The sequence below is a fragment of the Brachypodium distachyon genome, chromosome 1 (assembly GCF_000005505.3).
Source record: "Brachypodium distachyon strain Bd21 chromosome 1, Brachypodium_distachyon_v3.0, whole genome shotgun sequence".
Taxonomy (NCBI): domain Eukaryota; kingdom Viridiplantae; phylum Streptophyta; class Magnoliopsida; order Poales; family Poaceae; genus Brachypodium; species Brachypodium distachyon.
In genome coordinates, this window is record NC_016131.3 from 52,909,001 (window position 1) to 52,926,383 (window position 17,383).

General features: G+C 42.3%; 2 protein-coding genes across 2 annotated transcripts; one reads left to right on the forward strand and one right to left on the reverse strand.

Annotated features, from left to right (window-relative positions):
* The first annotated feature begins 6,908 nt into the window (after nucleotides 1–6,908).
* On the forward strand, nucleotides 6,909–8,675 carry LOC100835446 (6-phosphogluconate dehydrogenase, decarboxylating 2, chloroplastic). Its single transcript, XM_003557354.3, has one exon. The coding sequence runs from the start codon at nucleotides 6,909–6,911 to the stop codon at nucleotides 8,412–8,414; it is 1,506 nt and encodes a 501-aa protein (XP_003557402.1). The 3' UTR covers nucleotides 8,415–8,675.
* A 4,699-nt stretch (nucleotides 8,676–13,374) lies between these two features.
* Nucleotides 13,375–17,155, reverse strand: LOC100835968. The gene is made up of 7 exons (XM_003557356.4): nucleotides 16,585–17,155; nucleotides 15,414–15,500; nucleotides 15,022–15,279; nucleotides 14,767–14,931; nucleotides 14,588–14,641; nucleotides 14,313–14,459; nucleotides 13,375–14,092 (listed from the first exon to the last, which is right to left on the reverse strand). Exons 1-7 carry the CDS (start codon nucleotides 16,732–16,734, stop codon nucleotides 13,715–13,717), a joined length of 1,239 nt encoding a protein of 412 aa, XP_003557404.1. The 5' UTR covers nucleotides 16,735–17,155; the 3' UTR covers nucleotides 13,375–13,714.
* Nucleotides 17,156–17,383: the final 228 nt, after the last annotated feature.

Here is a 17,383-nt window from a genome sequence, read left to right on the forward strand (position 1 = left end):
CGATGACCGTGCGGCCTCAGTGCCAACTGAACGAGTAACTTGTCCATCGATCTCAATTCCCCGTATGGGAAAAAAATCCAAGGGACGGGTCCTCAAGCTTAAATTTTGACTGAAACTAGAATAAAAAACGAAAATTCAATTCTAGCGTATGATATAATCTTTGAACTACTCTAAAAATGACATCGCAGGTATACAATTGTTGGTACAACTAAATTGCAGCCATAATCGTTTTTGTTGCACCACCGTCGCTCTGGCCAGATAAATTACAACTCAGATGGACAACATTATCCACGATTGTTTAACCACCGACCTGCGACTTAGGTCACGGAGGATGACATTAGTGCTTGAGAGATTGTGGCCTCATAGGATCAAGATTGGAGACAAAGATTTACTCAGTTTTAGGTTCCCAAGCAAGGTAACCAAAATATCCAGAAATTTAGTACTAAATGAAGTATCTGCAAAGATCTGTAGAGGACTAAACCTCGCTGAATCGCCACTGTAGTAGTAAGCCATCACTATGATGGAGATAGGCAACCATGCCAAACACATCGACATGGGCAACTGCTCAGATCTTGACTAGTTAGGGGAACATGTTCGCAAAGACTTAGAAGAAGAGGCAATACGATGCTAATTCCGCTGACGAAGCTAATGGAGTCGTGCCAACGAATAGCAACAAGAACAAAACAACTCAGAAACTCTATGGCAACACTATCCAAATTCAATCGAGATAGGATTGCAGGGAGCAATGTTGCTACAGCACCAAAACTGAAGAAAAAAACTCTCTAACACACTGGAGATGAAGGCGTGAGGTTCCCCAACACTAACCGGCAGCCAGAGAGAGGAGAATCGTCATCAAACTTTGTAGGTGACATATCTTCTAGAACTCTGTCACAGATGGATCTCCCTAGACCCTAGCGGTCAAATTTGTGCAGGGATTAATTCTATCTCCCTAGGACTCTGTCACAGCTGTATAAAACTCTGTCACAGATGGATCTCCCTAGGACCCTAGGCCTGATTCTATACAGCCCCTCTACCCAAACTAACAAGGGCGTGATCTTTTCACCTTTTTTTGACTTCCTCCTCTTGCTCGATCTCCGGTCGCCTACTATTTCCTTCCTCCTGCTTCTTTCTTCTCTCGCAAGATATCTGCTTCCTCAGGTATTCTTTTGACGATCCCTCCGGTGAGATTTTGTGCGGAATTGTGTCTACTACGACACTGTAAAATTTCGTCGCGATCCAACGGCGAAATCTTCGTTCCATTCCAAAGCAGAGAGTGTTGTTCGGATTTCTCGCGGCCATGTATGACATCATGAATGTATGACTTGTTCGCATGTTTTCTGCTGATTCAAGCATTGTTTCGAGGATCCCTTCGATGGGATTGTGCAGCATTTTGTCTACTACTACAATGTGAAATTTCGTCGCGGTCCAACAGTGGAATCTCCAGAAACTTCAAAACACCAAGTTTATTTGGATTTCTCGCGACCATGCGGGACAGCAAGAAAGTCCGATTTGTTCGCATGTTCCCTGCTGCCTGAAGAAAGGTTTCGCCAATTCCTTATGTGTGATTGTGCGGAAGTTTGTCTACTAATAGAATGTGAAATTTTGTCGCGATCCAGTGGTGGAATCTTTGGAAAACTTCAAAACACCGGGTGTTGTTTGGATTTCTCGTGGCACGAGCATCTGTCTTGTTCGCATGTTTCCTGTGGCCTCAGGAAATTTTTCGCCAACCCCTTTGGTGGGATTTTCTGTAACTGTGTCTACTACAAGCTCATGAAATTTTGTCGTGATCCAACGATGCAATCTCTGGTGAAACAAAAAATAACAGTGTTGTTCGAAGCTAGGCGAAAAGGAGAGAAGAAAATATTATTTAATGTCCATCATGCTCTTTTTTTATGAAGAGGTACGAAGTGATCTGAACCGCTCATGTGTTTTTCTTTAGAGGAGGGGGTGTATAGAATCAGAAGTCAAACTTATTTACTGTCTCAGTTCAACAAAATACCTCATATAGATTTATGTACTTCGACCAAGGCAGCTCTCGGTTCTAGTGTCTGGACATTTTTATTGGTTTAAGAGTAAATTAGTAAATTGGTGTAAACAGTTATTGGCTGGGTGTGGAAACCAAGAGAAAAATGAAGTGTATTGTGAAACGAAGGGAACAAAAATTAAATGAGGTATTTTGTAGAATGGAGGGACTCGCACGCTCTTGTGGAACCGTGTGTTAATACAATATATACTTAAATTAACTAAAACTAATGGAAAATGTAAAAGTGCTCTTGTTTTACATTTAAAATAGTAAGATCTAAGAAGTACATGACAAAATGATGTATAAAAACAGAACAACTTTTTCCAAAACAAGAATACATGATTAAATTTTGGAATCAAATTTTGCAAACTTATTTGCTCCAATTTGGAATATAATGTTTGGATTGTCGATGAAAAAATAATCCTAATAACATTGTGCCGCAAACATAGTTTTTGTATATGTTGCAACCGGCAAGTCTACTATGTGTTATGGCCATATTTTCTCATTTGCTTCTTGCTAGTTACTGTGGTGCTTATGGATTAACCCTGACATGGATTGGGTGAGGGGATGAGATCAATCTAATCACTATGGGGATTAGTTCACCGTTGCGAATGGATCCCTAACAACTGAATAGATCCCTAAACCCTATCCTTCTCATTTCCGAAGTTCCTAGTTATCCATATTGGAGAATTTGAATTTATATCTGAATAATTCATATGTATGTCCACGATCTGTATAACCTTGTTCAACGGCGGAGGTACATGTATGTCAGCGGGGCGTTGCTCCCCCCCCCCCCCCACCCCCACCCGCGCCGCGCGCGCGCATTCCAAAGTTTTTTTAAGTATTGTATCAATAAGTAGGACCGTAAGAGTAAAAAAGCATTAAGCAGAAAATTGTAACCACCCAATCCATCTTCATCCTTGTGTTCTACAACTCTACCATGGGCTTTCTACTCTTTTGTTGTAATTAAAGTATGATAGTTATCAATTTTGATGTGTATACTCTGTATTGTAGAAAATGGACTGATTGCCCTTTCAGCTTTTAGGTTGGGCAAAGGTACTTTCAACATTGTATTGTTTGCATTTAAAGGTGATCTTTTGTTAACCTTGTGGTTCATTTTAGGAAGCAAAATGATCTTGTCGGCTATACACCCGTTGGGGATAGAGCCAACACCGTGATTCAAGTGGGGAAGCAACCAAAGGGTGTCAGGATGAACGACATGCCAAGGAAGCCTGGAATGGTCGTTGGCCTCGCCATTCGATCTGTGACGGCCTCCATTGATTTTACTGCTATCGCAACCTTTATGATAGTATATTTATTTCTTTTTAATCATGACACCATGTTTAATTATTCTTTCACCATAGCTTAGTTTGTCAAGCTTTCTTGTTGCTACAACTGGCCTTCTCTGTCCGTGGAGTTTTTCGTTGATTATTATGTATGTGTACGCACTGCCTGTTAGGCATCGATTACTCCATCGACAATTTGATATTTTATCTACTGTTGGAAATGTTCTCTTTTTTTGTGTTTTTTGACTTGATAGAATCTCAGCTACAAGTATTGTTTCTCTACAGATCATAGGCGTACCATTTTTCCTTACAGCTTATGCGTCTGGTGCCACGTCTTACTTCATTAGTAGTGTCCTTGTGTTGTGTACGACACGACACTGTGATACTTACGCTACTTCGACGGTATTTGCATTTTTTAGTATTTTTGTAATTTTCTTATGTTTTATCTTGAGTCTTAGCTCGTGGGTGTCATGATTAAGAGAGCAGCATAGTATCTGATGCGGATCAAAATAATTGCTTTTGTAAATGTAGATGGTGAAACCCAATTACATGTATGTATGGTTTGAATGAAATGCCATCTTCTGATGGTAAACTTTGGCGCGGGGGGTAGTGCCCCCCCCCCCTCCCCCCATCTAGTTCATTATCTTTATATTTGTCAGTTAAAAGATTTATATCAATTAACATAGGTAGCATATGATTAATTACTTCTGTGAGTGGCAAATCCATCCTATATAAGTCTTGATCTTTAGAGTCCATGCCCATGCGACCTCGTTGTCGACCTTCGGTACAACTTAGTAGCACTGTTGATGAGTAGTATTGGCATGGATATTTTGGTAATATCACATTAGGCTACTTTAATTATTATTCTATATAAGGGTATTTTTTGCATTTTGTAGAGTGCCTGGCTCTCGGACACAATCAGGATGAGATTTGATTTGCTACTCGCCTGATGTGTTGCCTCTTATATAGGATATCTAGGTGTTGTTGTAATTACGGAGTACTAATTATGACCTAATTATCCTCTTCTTTAGGATAGCATCGGCTCTTTTTTAGGAATTGATTTGTTACTGTCCCATAATTAGGTCCAATGTGTTCTACTCCCTCTGATACTAATTAATTGTCGAAATATTATATGTATCTAGACACTTTTTATGCATACATACATCCATATTTGAGCAAATTTGTGTCAATTAATATGGATCGGAGGGAGTAGTTTTTTTTCGAAAATGTTTATTTCTAACCGAAATTCATGTGAATGTTATAAACCAATCGAACAACCATAATGAACAGATGAGCAAAAGATTTTGAAGTAGCTTTGGTTGAGCAACTTTGTTCAGTTTCACCAAAATGAACTAGCCACTGTCTCAGCTCCAATGTATTCCGTAGGCCCGTACGGGCGTGGAGACTGGAGAGGGAACCTTTTTTTTTCATCAAGCTAGTAGTAATACTAGAGACAATCAAGTTTCAACAATTAGCGCAAGTACGATAAGGTGATGTAAACATACTATAATTAAAAATTAAAATATTGTATATTTTTTCTTAGTCGGAAAAGAGAGAAGAGGAAAGAGATGAATAGAAGCGGGTTGTAAGCGAATAGTCAGCTACAACACGAGTTCATATAAACTTCGTGATAGTTGGATGTGAGCCCAAGTATTAATATGCATGGCTATTCGACTAGTAGCTAGCAGTTCACTACACTATTGTCCTTGCTCTTCGTGACCAAAACATTAGCCAATAGGAACTTCTTTACTGTTTCCTCGGTTTCATAATTGTTGTTTCAAATTTGTCTAAATATGGATATATCTAGATACATGTAATATTTGGACAAAAATTATGGAACGGAGGGAGTACTGTCTAGTGCTTTGGAGATCTACCCAGTGCCCAAGGAAACAACTACACATACTCACTCCTAGTTACTCACGCTCCATTCTCAGCCCCTCATTTTTCTATTGGGTGTTCCTCTAAACTGAAATTGTAGAAGGGACACACAAGGAAGACTCAATGGATTCTGGAGGTAATTTTTCTAGAATGAAAACGGTAAGAAAAGGCCCTACGGTATAGAGGGAAACCTCAATTCGCATATGCTGCAATTTGAAATCAGCTGGTGAAATATGTACATCCACTCTTCAACCAGAGCAGTGATAACAACAAGAAATGATATTTTTGGAGAAGTTTTGTTATCAACTATGGAGTAATTAAAGATTTTGCATCAAGAAATGCTTGAAGGAGTACATGCTTTTGCTCAAGAAAATAGGACTCATTCCGGCCGGAATTAGTTGTCACTAATTTAGTATAACTTTGGGACAAGTAATATGGTACCTGAAATTTCAAATATTTTTTTATAAGATGTATTACCTCCATTTCTAAATATAAGATATTCTAGTTTGCTTTTAAGTCATACTTCGTAAAGTTTGATCAAGTTTATAGTACTAACATCTACTAACATAGTATTTTGCATCAAGAAAAACTATAAAGATGATATACATTGAGGGTTTTATAAAAACTAATTTAGAATTTTTAACCGTTGGTAGATTTTTATAAATTTAAGTAAACTCTGAAAAATTTACTTAGGACAAACCTAGAACATCTTGTATTTAGGCCCTGTTTGTTTAGCTTTCTGCTTCAGCTTTTGGTGCTTCTAGTAATCTCAAAAACACTTTTCCCTTTTACACATGAAGCTGAGAAGCACCTCCGGACATGCTTTTGGTGCTTCTCTGAAGGTGCTTCTCAGCTTCATGTGTAAATGGGAGAAATGCTTTTGAGATTGCTAAAAGCACCAAAAGTTGAAGCTGAAGCACAAACAAACAGGGCCTCAGATACATAGAGGAGTAATATTTTAGTAAAATATGTTTTCATTAATAGTGTTTAGTACTTCCTTTGTCCTATAAATTTTGTCTCAAATTTGTCCAAAAATGGATGCATCTATTCTTAAAAAAAATTTAGATACATGTAATATTTTGACAAAAAGCTATGGAACTCTTCCGTGTATTGGAGCTCTCTCAGATGCTACTACGTACTGTATTAAAGAAAGCTCTGAGCTCCGAAGAGGCACTGAAGTTTTCTTTTGCTCATGTCCAGATACAGGATCCAGCTACCCCAACCATAGACGAAGTATACAAAATAGAAAGCGAACGGCATCATATTTTCCCAATTTCCTAGTGCAAAGTCAATCACGTCCCCTGAGAGAGAGGACTTTGGCTTGTTCGTCCCAAAGTAAGAAAAAAAAACTTGCACGGTGTAGCCATGGGCAAACACACACGCGCCTTGTTGGTGTTGGAGGGCACTCCAACGGAACCAAAAGGCAGCTGGCCCTTGGACGGATCGAACGGCCACCAGGAGCCGTCTCGACGTTGGGCTGGATGGTCCAAGAGACGTTGCCCTTGGCCGCCTCGACGAGTCCGCCCCGCCTCGTGACGACAGAGGCAGAGAGGCTCCCTCCCCCCTCGCAAGCGTCAAGCTCCTCCAAAACCCCAACAATATTTCTATCCCCCGAACCCCTTCTCTCACTCGTCTCCTCCTCCTCCAAATCTCTCCCCTCCCCTCCCCTCCCCTCTCCGGTTCTCCGCCGCCCTCCTCCCCAAGCCCTAGCTAGCTACCCGATGGCCTCCCCAGCGCCGGCCCCGCCCGCCACCGCCGCGGCGCAGTCCCCTCCGCCCCGCATCGGCCTCGCCGGGCTCGCCACCATGGGCCAGAACCTGGCGCTCAACATCGCCGAGAAAGGGTTCCCGATCTCCGTCTACAACCGCACCGCCGCCAAGGTCGACTCCACGCTCTCCCGCGCCGCCGCCGAGGGCGCGCTCCCGGTGCTCGGCCACCGGGACCCGCGCGACTTCGTGCTCTCCCTCGCCAGGCCCCGCACCGTGGTGCTCCTCGTCCAGGCCGGCCCCGCCGTCGACGCCACCATCGATGCCCTCTCCCCCTACCTCGACGCGGGGGACGCGATCGTCGACGGCGGCAACGAGTGGTACCAGAACACTGAGCGCCGCATCGAGCAGGCATCCTCCCGCGGGATACTCTACCTCGGGATGGGCGTCTCCGGCGGCGAGGAAGGCGCGCGGAACGGGCCCTCGCTCATGCCCGGCGGCCACGTCGACGCCTACAATAACATCAAGGACATCCTCGAGAAGGCCGCCGCGCAGACGGAGGACGGACCGTGTGTCACGTTCGTCGGGCCCGGCGGCGCGGGCAACTTCGTCAAGATGGTGCACAACGGGATTGAGTATGGTGATATGCAGCTCATCGCCGAAGCCTATGATGTGCTCCACCGTGTTGGCGGGCTCACAAACTCGGAGATTGCTGATGTGTTTGCTGAGTGGAACCAGGGGGAGCTCGAGAGTTTCTTGGTTGAGATCACTGCGGATATATTCACGGTGGCTGACCCGTTGGATGGGAGTGGCGGTGGGGCGCTGGTTGACAAGATTCTCGACAAGACCGGGATGAAGGGGACTGGGAAGTGGACAGTGCAGCAGGCGGCGGAGCTTGCTGTGGCTGCGCCCACGATTGCAGCATCCCTGGACGGGAGGTACTTGTCGGGGCTTAAGGATGAGCGTGTGGCCGCTGCAAGTGTGCTGGAGGAGGAAGGGATGCCAGCTGGGCTTCTGGAGAAGATTAATGTTGATAAGAAGATGCTGGTAGACAGGGTGAGGCAGGCCCTTTATGCGTCAAAGATTTGCAGCTATGCTCAGGGGATGAATTTGTTGAGAGCCAAGAGTGTGGAGAAGGGGTGGAATCTTAACCTTGCAGAACTCTCAAGGATTTGGAAGGGCGGATGCATTATCCGGGCAAGGTTTCTTGATAGGATCAAGAAGGCTTATGATAGGAACTCTGAGCTGGCCAATTTGATCGTGGACAGGGAGTTTGCAAGGGAGATGGTACAGCGGCAGAGTGCATGGCGGTGGGTCGTGGCACGGGCAGTGGAAGCTGGGATTAGCACTCCAGGGATGTCTGCTAGTCTTTCATACTTCGATACCTACAGGTGTAACCGGTTGCCTGCAAATCTTATCCAAGCACAGAGGGACTTGTTTGGGGCACACACCTATGAGCGCATTGATCGTCCTGGTTCTTTCCACACAGAGTGGACCAAGTTGGCAAGGAAGAGCAATTGATCAACGGTGCAGCCGCCTGAGGATTGTATGGTACCAGAGGTGGTCTTTTGACTCTGGGCGATGTCGCTTTGTGGGTTCACTTTGATTGTCTACTGTTGTTTTTATAATGCTAGGTCTGAATCCTGTACCTCGAATAATGTATTGTCTTGTGCGATATGCACATGAAGAACATCCATGTAGCTTCAGTTTTACTCTGGTTTAGATACACTCAGTTTGATTCACCCATGAATTTGGAATGCAATGGTTTTAATGCCCAATGAATCTCAATCTCACCTTGGAAGTGTCATTTGGAATGTGTTAAAACTAGGGGTAGTAACTAATTTTCCCCTACTATGATCTACATTAAAGGGTTTACTGTTGTGAGGTCTTTTGTTCAACATTCCGTACTTCTGTCATTCAACTGGGGAGCTATCTCTGGTCCTTCAACGTTTATGTGCATGAGCCATGCCCAGAACACATCTCCGAAAATATTAAGATGGGATACCTGATTGCTTGGAGATTCCTCTAAGTCTGACCCTGGCCTGCTTTTGAAAAGCTGGAGCAACTTGAAGTAAGAACTTGGAGCTAATGTTTCAGCAATGCTCATCGGTCATCATATCAATATCATACATGATTTTCTGAAATTCTGAATCATAGCACACATTCTTTACCGGGAATAATGTTATTTTGCATCCTTTTGGATATAGCAAAAGCTGGCAACTCTTTGGAGTTCTAATAAATTTATATTAGTCAAACTTAGTAGCAAGCTTAGTTTTGATAGTAAAACCTCACTTTGACAATTTTGGTTAGTTTATAATGTAGTTTTATTTATTTTCTCTTCCTTACATATTCTAGTTAACATATTAGTAAGATGGATGATATGCTCATTTATTAACCTAGTTCAACCAATTTTGTTCATGGCGATGGGTTGTGGCACGGGCAGTGGAGGCTGGGGTTAGCACTCCAGGAATGTCTTCTAGTCTTTCATACTTTGATACCTACAGGTGTAACCGGTTGCCTGCAAATCTTATCCAAGCACCGAGGGACTTGTTTGGGCACACACCTATGAGCGCATTGATCGTCCTGGTTCTTTCCACACAGAGTGGACCAAGTTGGCAAGGAAGAGCAAGTGATCAACGGTACGGCCACCTGAGGATTGTATGGTACCAGAGGTGGTCTCTGACTCTGGGTGGTGTCTCTTTTTGGGTTCAGTTTGATTATCTACTGTTGTTTTCATAATACTAGGTCTGAATTCTGTACCTCGAATAATGCTGTGTCTTGTGCGGTACGCACATGAAGAATATTCATGTAGCTGCAGTTCTACTATGGTCTAGATGCACCCAGTTCGATTCACTTCTAAATTTGGAATGCGATGGTTTTAATGCCTAACGGATCTCAATGTCACCTTGGAAGTATGATTTCGGATATGTTAATATGGCTAGTAATAGTACTAACTGATGTTTCCCTACTACTTTGAATCTACGTTAGAGGGTTTGCAACAGGGTTTGCTGTTGCAAGGTATTTTCTTCAATGTTCTGTCATTCAGCTGGGGATTTATCTCTTGTCCTTCAATGTTTATGTGCGTGAGTCATGCCCAATTGCCCATAATGCATCTCCGAAAGTATTAAGATGGAATACATGATGCTTGGAGATCCCTCTCTAAGTCTAATCCTGGCCTGCTTTTAAAAAGCTGGAGCAACTTGAAGTTAGAACTTGGAGCTAATGTTTCAGCTATGCTCATCGGTCATCATATCATAAATGAGTTTCTGAAGTTCTGAATCAGAGCATGCATTCTTTACTGGGAATAATGTTGATTTGCAACCTTTTGGATAATAGCAAAGCTGTCAACTTTTTGGAGCTCTAATAAATTTTAAATTTATAGTAGTCAAACTTAGTAGCAAGCTTAGTTTTATATAGTAAAACCTCACTTTGACAACTTTGATTAGTTTATAATGTAGTGTCATTTATTTTCTGTTCCTTACATATTCTAGTTAACATATTAGTATGATGGATGATGATATGCTCATTTATTAATGTTGTTCGACCAATTTTGTTCATGTCATGTTTGACCTCTTAATTTTTCGTCAGTTGTATCGATCTGTTTTTGACTGACCACTTTAAGGCCTCGACTACACATACAGATGTCTGCCAGACTACCAGAGTGGTTATTAACAAACCAGATATAATTTTGACAAACCAAATTTGTGCATTTTCTTGGCAAGGATGCGACAGTAGGTTACAGTTAATAATACTGTGCAGAAAATGTGTCTGTCACCGAAATATTAGGAATATTGATTTGGCAATGAACATCTAGTTTATTTCATTTTTCAATAGCAGAAGCTTGATGAATGATAGGTTCAATCACTACAAAAATCATCAATCAATTTGAATTATATCTTCTTATCCCGCTGCAAGAATTATACCTTCTTATGTTCTCCTACAATATTTTCTATAACTAAGTGATCAGTGGTGTAGAATGAATCTGTGTATATTATCAAGATGACAGATATGCAGAAAAACATATTTGTGCTGGAGGGTCTTTATGCCATTTCTTTATCAAATGTGATGCGACAACCATTGGCTAACAGAATTATTTCCCAAGAAAATAGATTTTTCAGTTTCCTTTGTCACAGCAGCTTTAAAATAGGCACACAAAAAAAATACAAACAGAGCCCATCCTGGTGCTGTGATGGAAATGTGAGTCACATATCCTTCATGTTGCTGGCACTAGTTCAAGGTACACAGCTGTCGTGTAAACCTCTCTTCGACCATCACTTATATTACTTCTGCCGTTCTATTTGCTCTATTCATTTTATTATTATTTGGCAAGATATTTCGAGTCCCACTGATTTATATAACTTCATGAAGCATTATGCTAACTCATATTATGTGTAGACTAGCATCATATTTTTTGTCATTTTTTGTTAAGTTCATCTATGTTCGGATTGAACATGAGTGCCATTAATAGTGGAGTACTGCAGTTCATTTGTTTAAATGGAACTCGAAAACTACTGGGTTTGGGTATTATTTGAACCTTTGGGGCCTGCTTGGATTTTTTTTAATAAAAAATAGTTGGGAGGGCTGGTATTTAGTTCCACTTTTGGGGGAGTTGAACTAAATAGGGACCGCACAAAAAAAAGACATTCCAAGCAGGGCCTTGGGGTTGTTGTGATGCTCATTGCGAACTAGCAAATGGGCCAGCCTAGTAGCTCGGAATCAATGGACCTGGACAACTTGGGCCAATGGACCTAGACCACTGTATTTGGTATTTGTATGATTTAATCAAGTTATGCCAGTACTTAAGCTTCAGTGTGATTTGATAAATGCTGTTACATATAATGTGTTCCATGTTGCTTATAATTGCACAGATTATGGTGAATTGGCAAAAAAGAAATGTCTTCAACCAAGTATATGTTGGCAGTTAACCCTCTTGAATGTTATTATTTGTACAAATAAACATGCTGTTACATGTTTACATTAACAGTTTCATTGATTAATTAATTAAAGGAACATCGACTAGCAGACAATTATTGGGCAACCTATTATAGTCCCTGAGCAAATACACTTGCTATTTTGATCTTGCTGCTTCCTTACTGATAACTGATGTAAAATGTTAGTATGAGCTTTCAGTTTGCACCAAATGTTTTGATGTGAGGAATTCTGTGGCCTTTTTTCCACTATGGTGGACTTGGTTGGTTCATTTAATATAGAAGTGCAATCATATGCTGGGGCATGTTGCTTTTGATGAGAAGTCGGATCATAGCTGAGGCAGTTTCTTTACTGAAAACCAATAAAACTGTATAATGAGGTTACTGTTTAAGTTTGGACTTCGGAATATGTGCCATGGTCACATCATTGAGCTAATGTGTTGAATCGATGATATTTTGAGATTTTGAGAAATAGTTGCAAATATACTCACATGTTGTCTCACTAGATCTGCATTCTTTGTTGCTATCACCTGCTTCTCTTTCTGACATCCTTGTCAGTATACTGTTGTTACCACTGAACCATGCTACACGGGAACTTTTATTATCGGAATCAAGTACTGATGATTTTCCTTCTTATGTTATCACATAAAGGTATACACGCGTGTTATGTCTTTCATGTTATAGTCATTCATCTTTCTGCCATCATGTCTGATCTGAAATAGCTACAACCAAGTCGATGATAGTGTATTCTGTAGCAAATTTCTCGCAAAAAAGGAAAAGTATTCTGTAGCAAATTATCCTCTCGACAATAGGTTTTTGTTAAACAAAGAAAGAGAGGGGTAGGATGTCATGTATTGGAAACCCTCTTGAACAGGAAACATGTACGAAATTATGTTATCATGGTTCGACTAGAATTCCATTCCCCTTTGTTCATCTTAGCTAAGTGGCACTGTGCAGTTAAAAAAAAGAAGCTAAGTGGCACTGTGTAATCATAGTTCGTCGCCCTTTGTTCATCTTTGAGTAATTAGTATATACCAGTGTTGGGTTACTTGCACAAATGCTGTGATTATGTGGGCATACAAGTTCAGCACCGTACAGTACCTCTGATTATCCAATTAGATAAGGATTATTTGTTCAACTATGTGTCAATATTTACATATTGTGTACTATATCTTGTATTTGCAAGCAACATTCTCCAATGTTGGATTCAATACATGTTGATCGGTATCACTTGTAAATTTTTAGGCAGTGGTTACCTTAATTTGTACCCCATTAGTCAAGATGTCTAATGGAACCTCTGTACTTAATTAGGCACTTCTTCAGGAGACTCAATCTGGACCTCGGGTCTAAATGAACCTCCAATTTCTGGATCTAATAGAAGCCCAAAGAGGTATGTGGTATACACAAATAAGATAGGGATGATATTCTTCAGCGGAGTAAGTTATTTCAGGGTACATTTTATTTTATTTTCTCCCAGACATTCCGGGAACAAAATGCTGCTGTAGTATTGGACAACCTGCTATTAATTGCAATTTCTGCATCAATAGCCCATATTTTCAACAAATTTATCTCAGGGCTGCCATGTCAACCTCTCTTGAATCCCGTTCTTATAATGGAGTCTAAAATCAACACGAGTGGTAGATAATCCTGGGATCCGGCTACGGATAATTGGCTAACTGCATTTCAGACTCACCACCCAACGCCATGCTTCTCTTCAGAAACTTACATGGCATATTAGAGAGGAAGATAAGGGGCGAAAATGAGAACACTAGGACATCACACATGCACATGTTACAAACTACCTAGTTAGGGCTAAAGGAGAAGTAGAAGCTATATTGCACACATGAATGGTTGGTCACATGAAATCTGCTCATGCTGATAGCAGTTAACAGGTCATGGGCAGTTCGAGTTTTTGCCAGGGCCACCATAGTAGAAGTATGTGCCCCAGTCGCCATTGTTGCCGTCCTGCACATCGTAACAATTGGACTGCTCGGTGAACGTGCCGACCCCCTTGGGGGCCTTGAGCTGGTTGGTGCTGTCCACCACCTGGATGTTCTTGAAGTAGCTCGCCTTACCGAACCCTTCCTCTGGAAACCGCCCGCTGCCCATCTGCGTCGACGTGTGCGCGCCGTTGGGCTCTGAGTTCACTACCTCCCCGCCCCACTCGATCATCGACGCGCTGTCAGCGAGGTAGGAGAAGAGGAAGGATGGCCAGTAGCCGAGGACATATTCCTTGCCGAACTGCATCCACCAGTTCCCTTCTTTTGGGTCCTGCTCACAAATTAAGCACACAGAATAGAATCATTAGAGATATGTAGTACACGTGCTTTGGGATGTAATTTTGAAAGAACCAGGTGTGACTCAGAGGAGCATTGGCAAGAGCACAACACCAAGTGGGCAAAGATTCTCTGGCCTGTTTGTTCTTGTGTTAATTTTGAAGGCACTAAGCAGGGCATGTGGTGATGTTCAATTATTAGTTTAAATTGCTCACCTTCCAGATAAGAATACTGATATCATACTGGGAACCAGCTAGGTTCGAGATCGGGAAGATGCTCGCCCCCATTGCGATCTCGCTGTTGATCTGAATGAACCCTGAGCACAGTATGTTGTAGCACCCTGTTGCTTGGTATGCATCACTCTACAAAATGCCCAATAGCAAAATCAATACAATTGGCAGTGGATTTAAGGCATAAAGTACATAATGCTTGCAACGAAGCACAAAATCCATCAAGATAAAGCATGAGCAACTGAGTTTATGAAGCTTACGGTCCAGTATGTGAAGAGCCTAGTGTTATTGTCTCCGTAGAGGTCTGGGCTAACCTGAAGAACCAAATGTGCACTTAAATGATCAGAGACACACCTGAAGTTGCATTAATGCTCTTACTCGGAACAAGTATGAATCAACAAACGAAACGATGCTCGTGAGTTCAGGTTCTTCGCAGTACCTGCCACCCAGCCTCGATGCTGTTCAGATCCGCTCCGAATGATCCCCCCAGGATCCATAGCTGGGATAAACTGAACTCGTTTGGCTGCTGGATTTTGGGCTCCCAGACATTAATGGTGGCCCTCGCACCATAGTACTTTTCCCCCTCGACGTACGCTATTGCATGCTGAATTCCACAATTAACAGTTCAGTAAGTACAAACATGAAAATGCCATCACTGTGCTCTTCAAATATCAAACGTTCTATGCGGTAGTACTTGGTGGCCACCCTCGTTGAGCATGCTAAGATCCACGGACAACGGGTTCGGGGTTGTATGCTGTTTCCTGCCATACCGCCGCATCGAGCTCGCCCGGAGCAGGTCATCCTTCTTAGTTCTCCTGATTGGGACCGTGCCCTCCTGGCATCTCCCATTCTGATGCCACAGCTGGAGCATCGGCTTCTCACCAGCTTCGCCTGAGGCCAGGCTGCTCTTAGTATCATCATACAAGCCTTCTGGGTGGAAGGCCGGTCTCAACTGCAAAGATATGGTTTCAGTAGAGTTAACCATGCAACGAATATTATCTGAAAAAGGAACATGCAACAAATAACCATGGACAATGATAAAGGTTGGTTTGGAATCTTAGAGGACCCGAAATTGATGAACTCTACCTGGAGAGTGTGATTCTTGAGGAGAGGGTGATCGAAGGCCGGTTGATGTGAGATGTGCACGCAGTCGATGATGTCCCAGTCTGGGCTCTGCAGGGTACATAACCAATAAGAGCATAACCAATAAGAGCATGTATAATGGGGTGACATATCTAGCCTTCTCTTAGCGATGCCACATAAGATAAAATCTAATATGGAAAAGAGAGAAATGAAGAAAAGACACAAGCCTTCTCTTAATTAAGAGATGATCTCTTCACAAGAATGATAAGGTAAAAATAAGTCAAATTTACCATTGTACTAGATTTCATCTTTTCTTAGCATTTATTTAGTTAATTTTATTCATCTAAACATTAATTCTAAGATAGAACACTAAGAGATAATTCATTGTACAACATGTTTTGTTGTCTTTTCTAATTGACATGAAATGCCTAAGACAAGACAGTCTTATCAACCATTGTACATGCCTAATGAGCATGACAACAAAAAGGTTACTGCATTATCTCAGTTAGAAGTGGAGAAAATATTATTCTTGGAAATTGATGTTCACAAAATCTTCAACTTTGCAATTACCAAAAAAAAAAGTGGAAGATGCAGAAAGATGGAATGTCCCGTAAGACATTGTAGAACTTAAGTAATTCTTTGACGCTGAAAATCTGTTCAAATTTAAAATGGGAGCAGAGTGTTCACAAAAAAAACTGAAAGATTTTGCCCCTTCTCAATTGGAGAAGCCTACTTTGCGAGAACCAGCCTGGATGGATGCAAAGCCTATCTTTCCTGCTCCACTTTGCTTGAATTTGCCAACCCTAGATCCAAAAGAAACTTTTTTTTGAAAAAAAAATCCCTAAAGCAACTATCAGTAGAGAATATCACCAGGAACAGCCCCCAAAAGAAGCAGCGAAAAGCAAGCTTTTCTGAATTTGCAGAATAGAACATCTTGCTAAAGCTTGCTCAAATCCTACCAGATGCAGCTAAAACACTACACCAGAGCAACGAAGCCAATAATCCCAAGAACATCACCCAGAACAGTACATTCTATTCTACAGCAAACAATTCATCATTTGCTCCAATCAATCTCCAAAAAATTAGACAGCAACTACGAATAAAACAATCGTTTCCAAATGACAAAGAAAACGAACAGCCGACAATCAAAATAAATTTCAAAAACTGCAAGCACCTCGATGCTCTTAACGGCCGGCTTGTTGAGCCGCTTCAGGTGCCGGTGCACCCTCGCCGCCGGCGACCTAGCCTCCGCGGCGGCCGCCCACAGAACGCAGACAGCCGCCGCTGCCAGCAACCGCGCCAGCCCACCGCGCGCCGCCGCCATGAGCGCCTACGCCTTAGGCCCAAGCTCTGAAGCTCTGAAGCTCCCAGCCTCCTTCTTCTTTTCCTCTTACCCACTTCCTCCTGAACCTAAATCGCAAGAACGCCCTTCTCTCGCGCAGGAAGGTCCAGGGCAGCCACGGCGAGGGCTGCTGTGAGAATACAGCGACAATGCTGGTGGAGTCTGCGCGGCTTCGCTTTCCTCGGAATTGGATGCCGCTGCTGCTAGAGCCAATGGGGAGCGTACAGTGAGCTCACTGGGAAGTGGGAAGTGGGAAGTGGGATGAGACTGGTCGCTGCTGCCTGCCTGCCTGCCATGGCTTTTGCCATTTCCGAGCTTTAATTTTGGATTTCTGGACCGTATTGCCCTTGTGTTGCTTCCATGATTCCTGAATTATTGGGCCGTGTATCAGTGCCGACCGGTGCCACACTGACTGGTGGGATCTGAGGTGGAAACTGGGAGAACTACAGTGCTTTTGAAGATACCTCTTTGATGAAAACGTCGTTGTTTTAAGGAGATGATGATCTACAAAGTGCAATAATCAACATTGAACTAGTGATATGGAATTATTCCTATGAAAGATACCTCTTCCAGTCTAGAAATATGACATTGAAAGTGTTTTTTTTTTCAAAAAAATATTCGATAAAACAAT

Excerpts from the sequence above, each read along its gene's own strand:
- LOC100835446 (XM_003557354.3), top strand. The coding sequence starts at position 6,909 with ATGGCCTCCCCAGCGCCGGCCCCGCCCGCCACCGCCGCGGCGCAGTCC.
- LOC100835968 (XM_003557356.4), bottom strand. The coding sequence starts at position 16,734 with ATGGCGGCGGCGCGCGGTGGGCTGGCGCGGTTGCTGGCAGCGGCGGCT. Across the intron at positions 15,280-15,413 it reads TCAAGAATCACACTCTCCAG|TTGAGACCGGCCTTCCACCC; the intron begins GTAGAGTTCATC and ends ATATCTTTGCAG. Across the intron at positions 14,093-14,312 it reads TCAGTATTCTTATCTGGAAG|GACCCAAAAGAAGGGAACTG; the intron begins GTGAGCAATTTA and ends ATTTGTGAGCAG.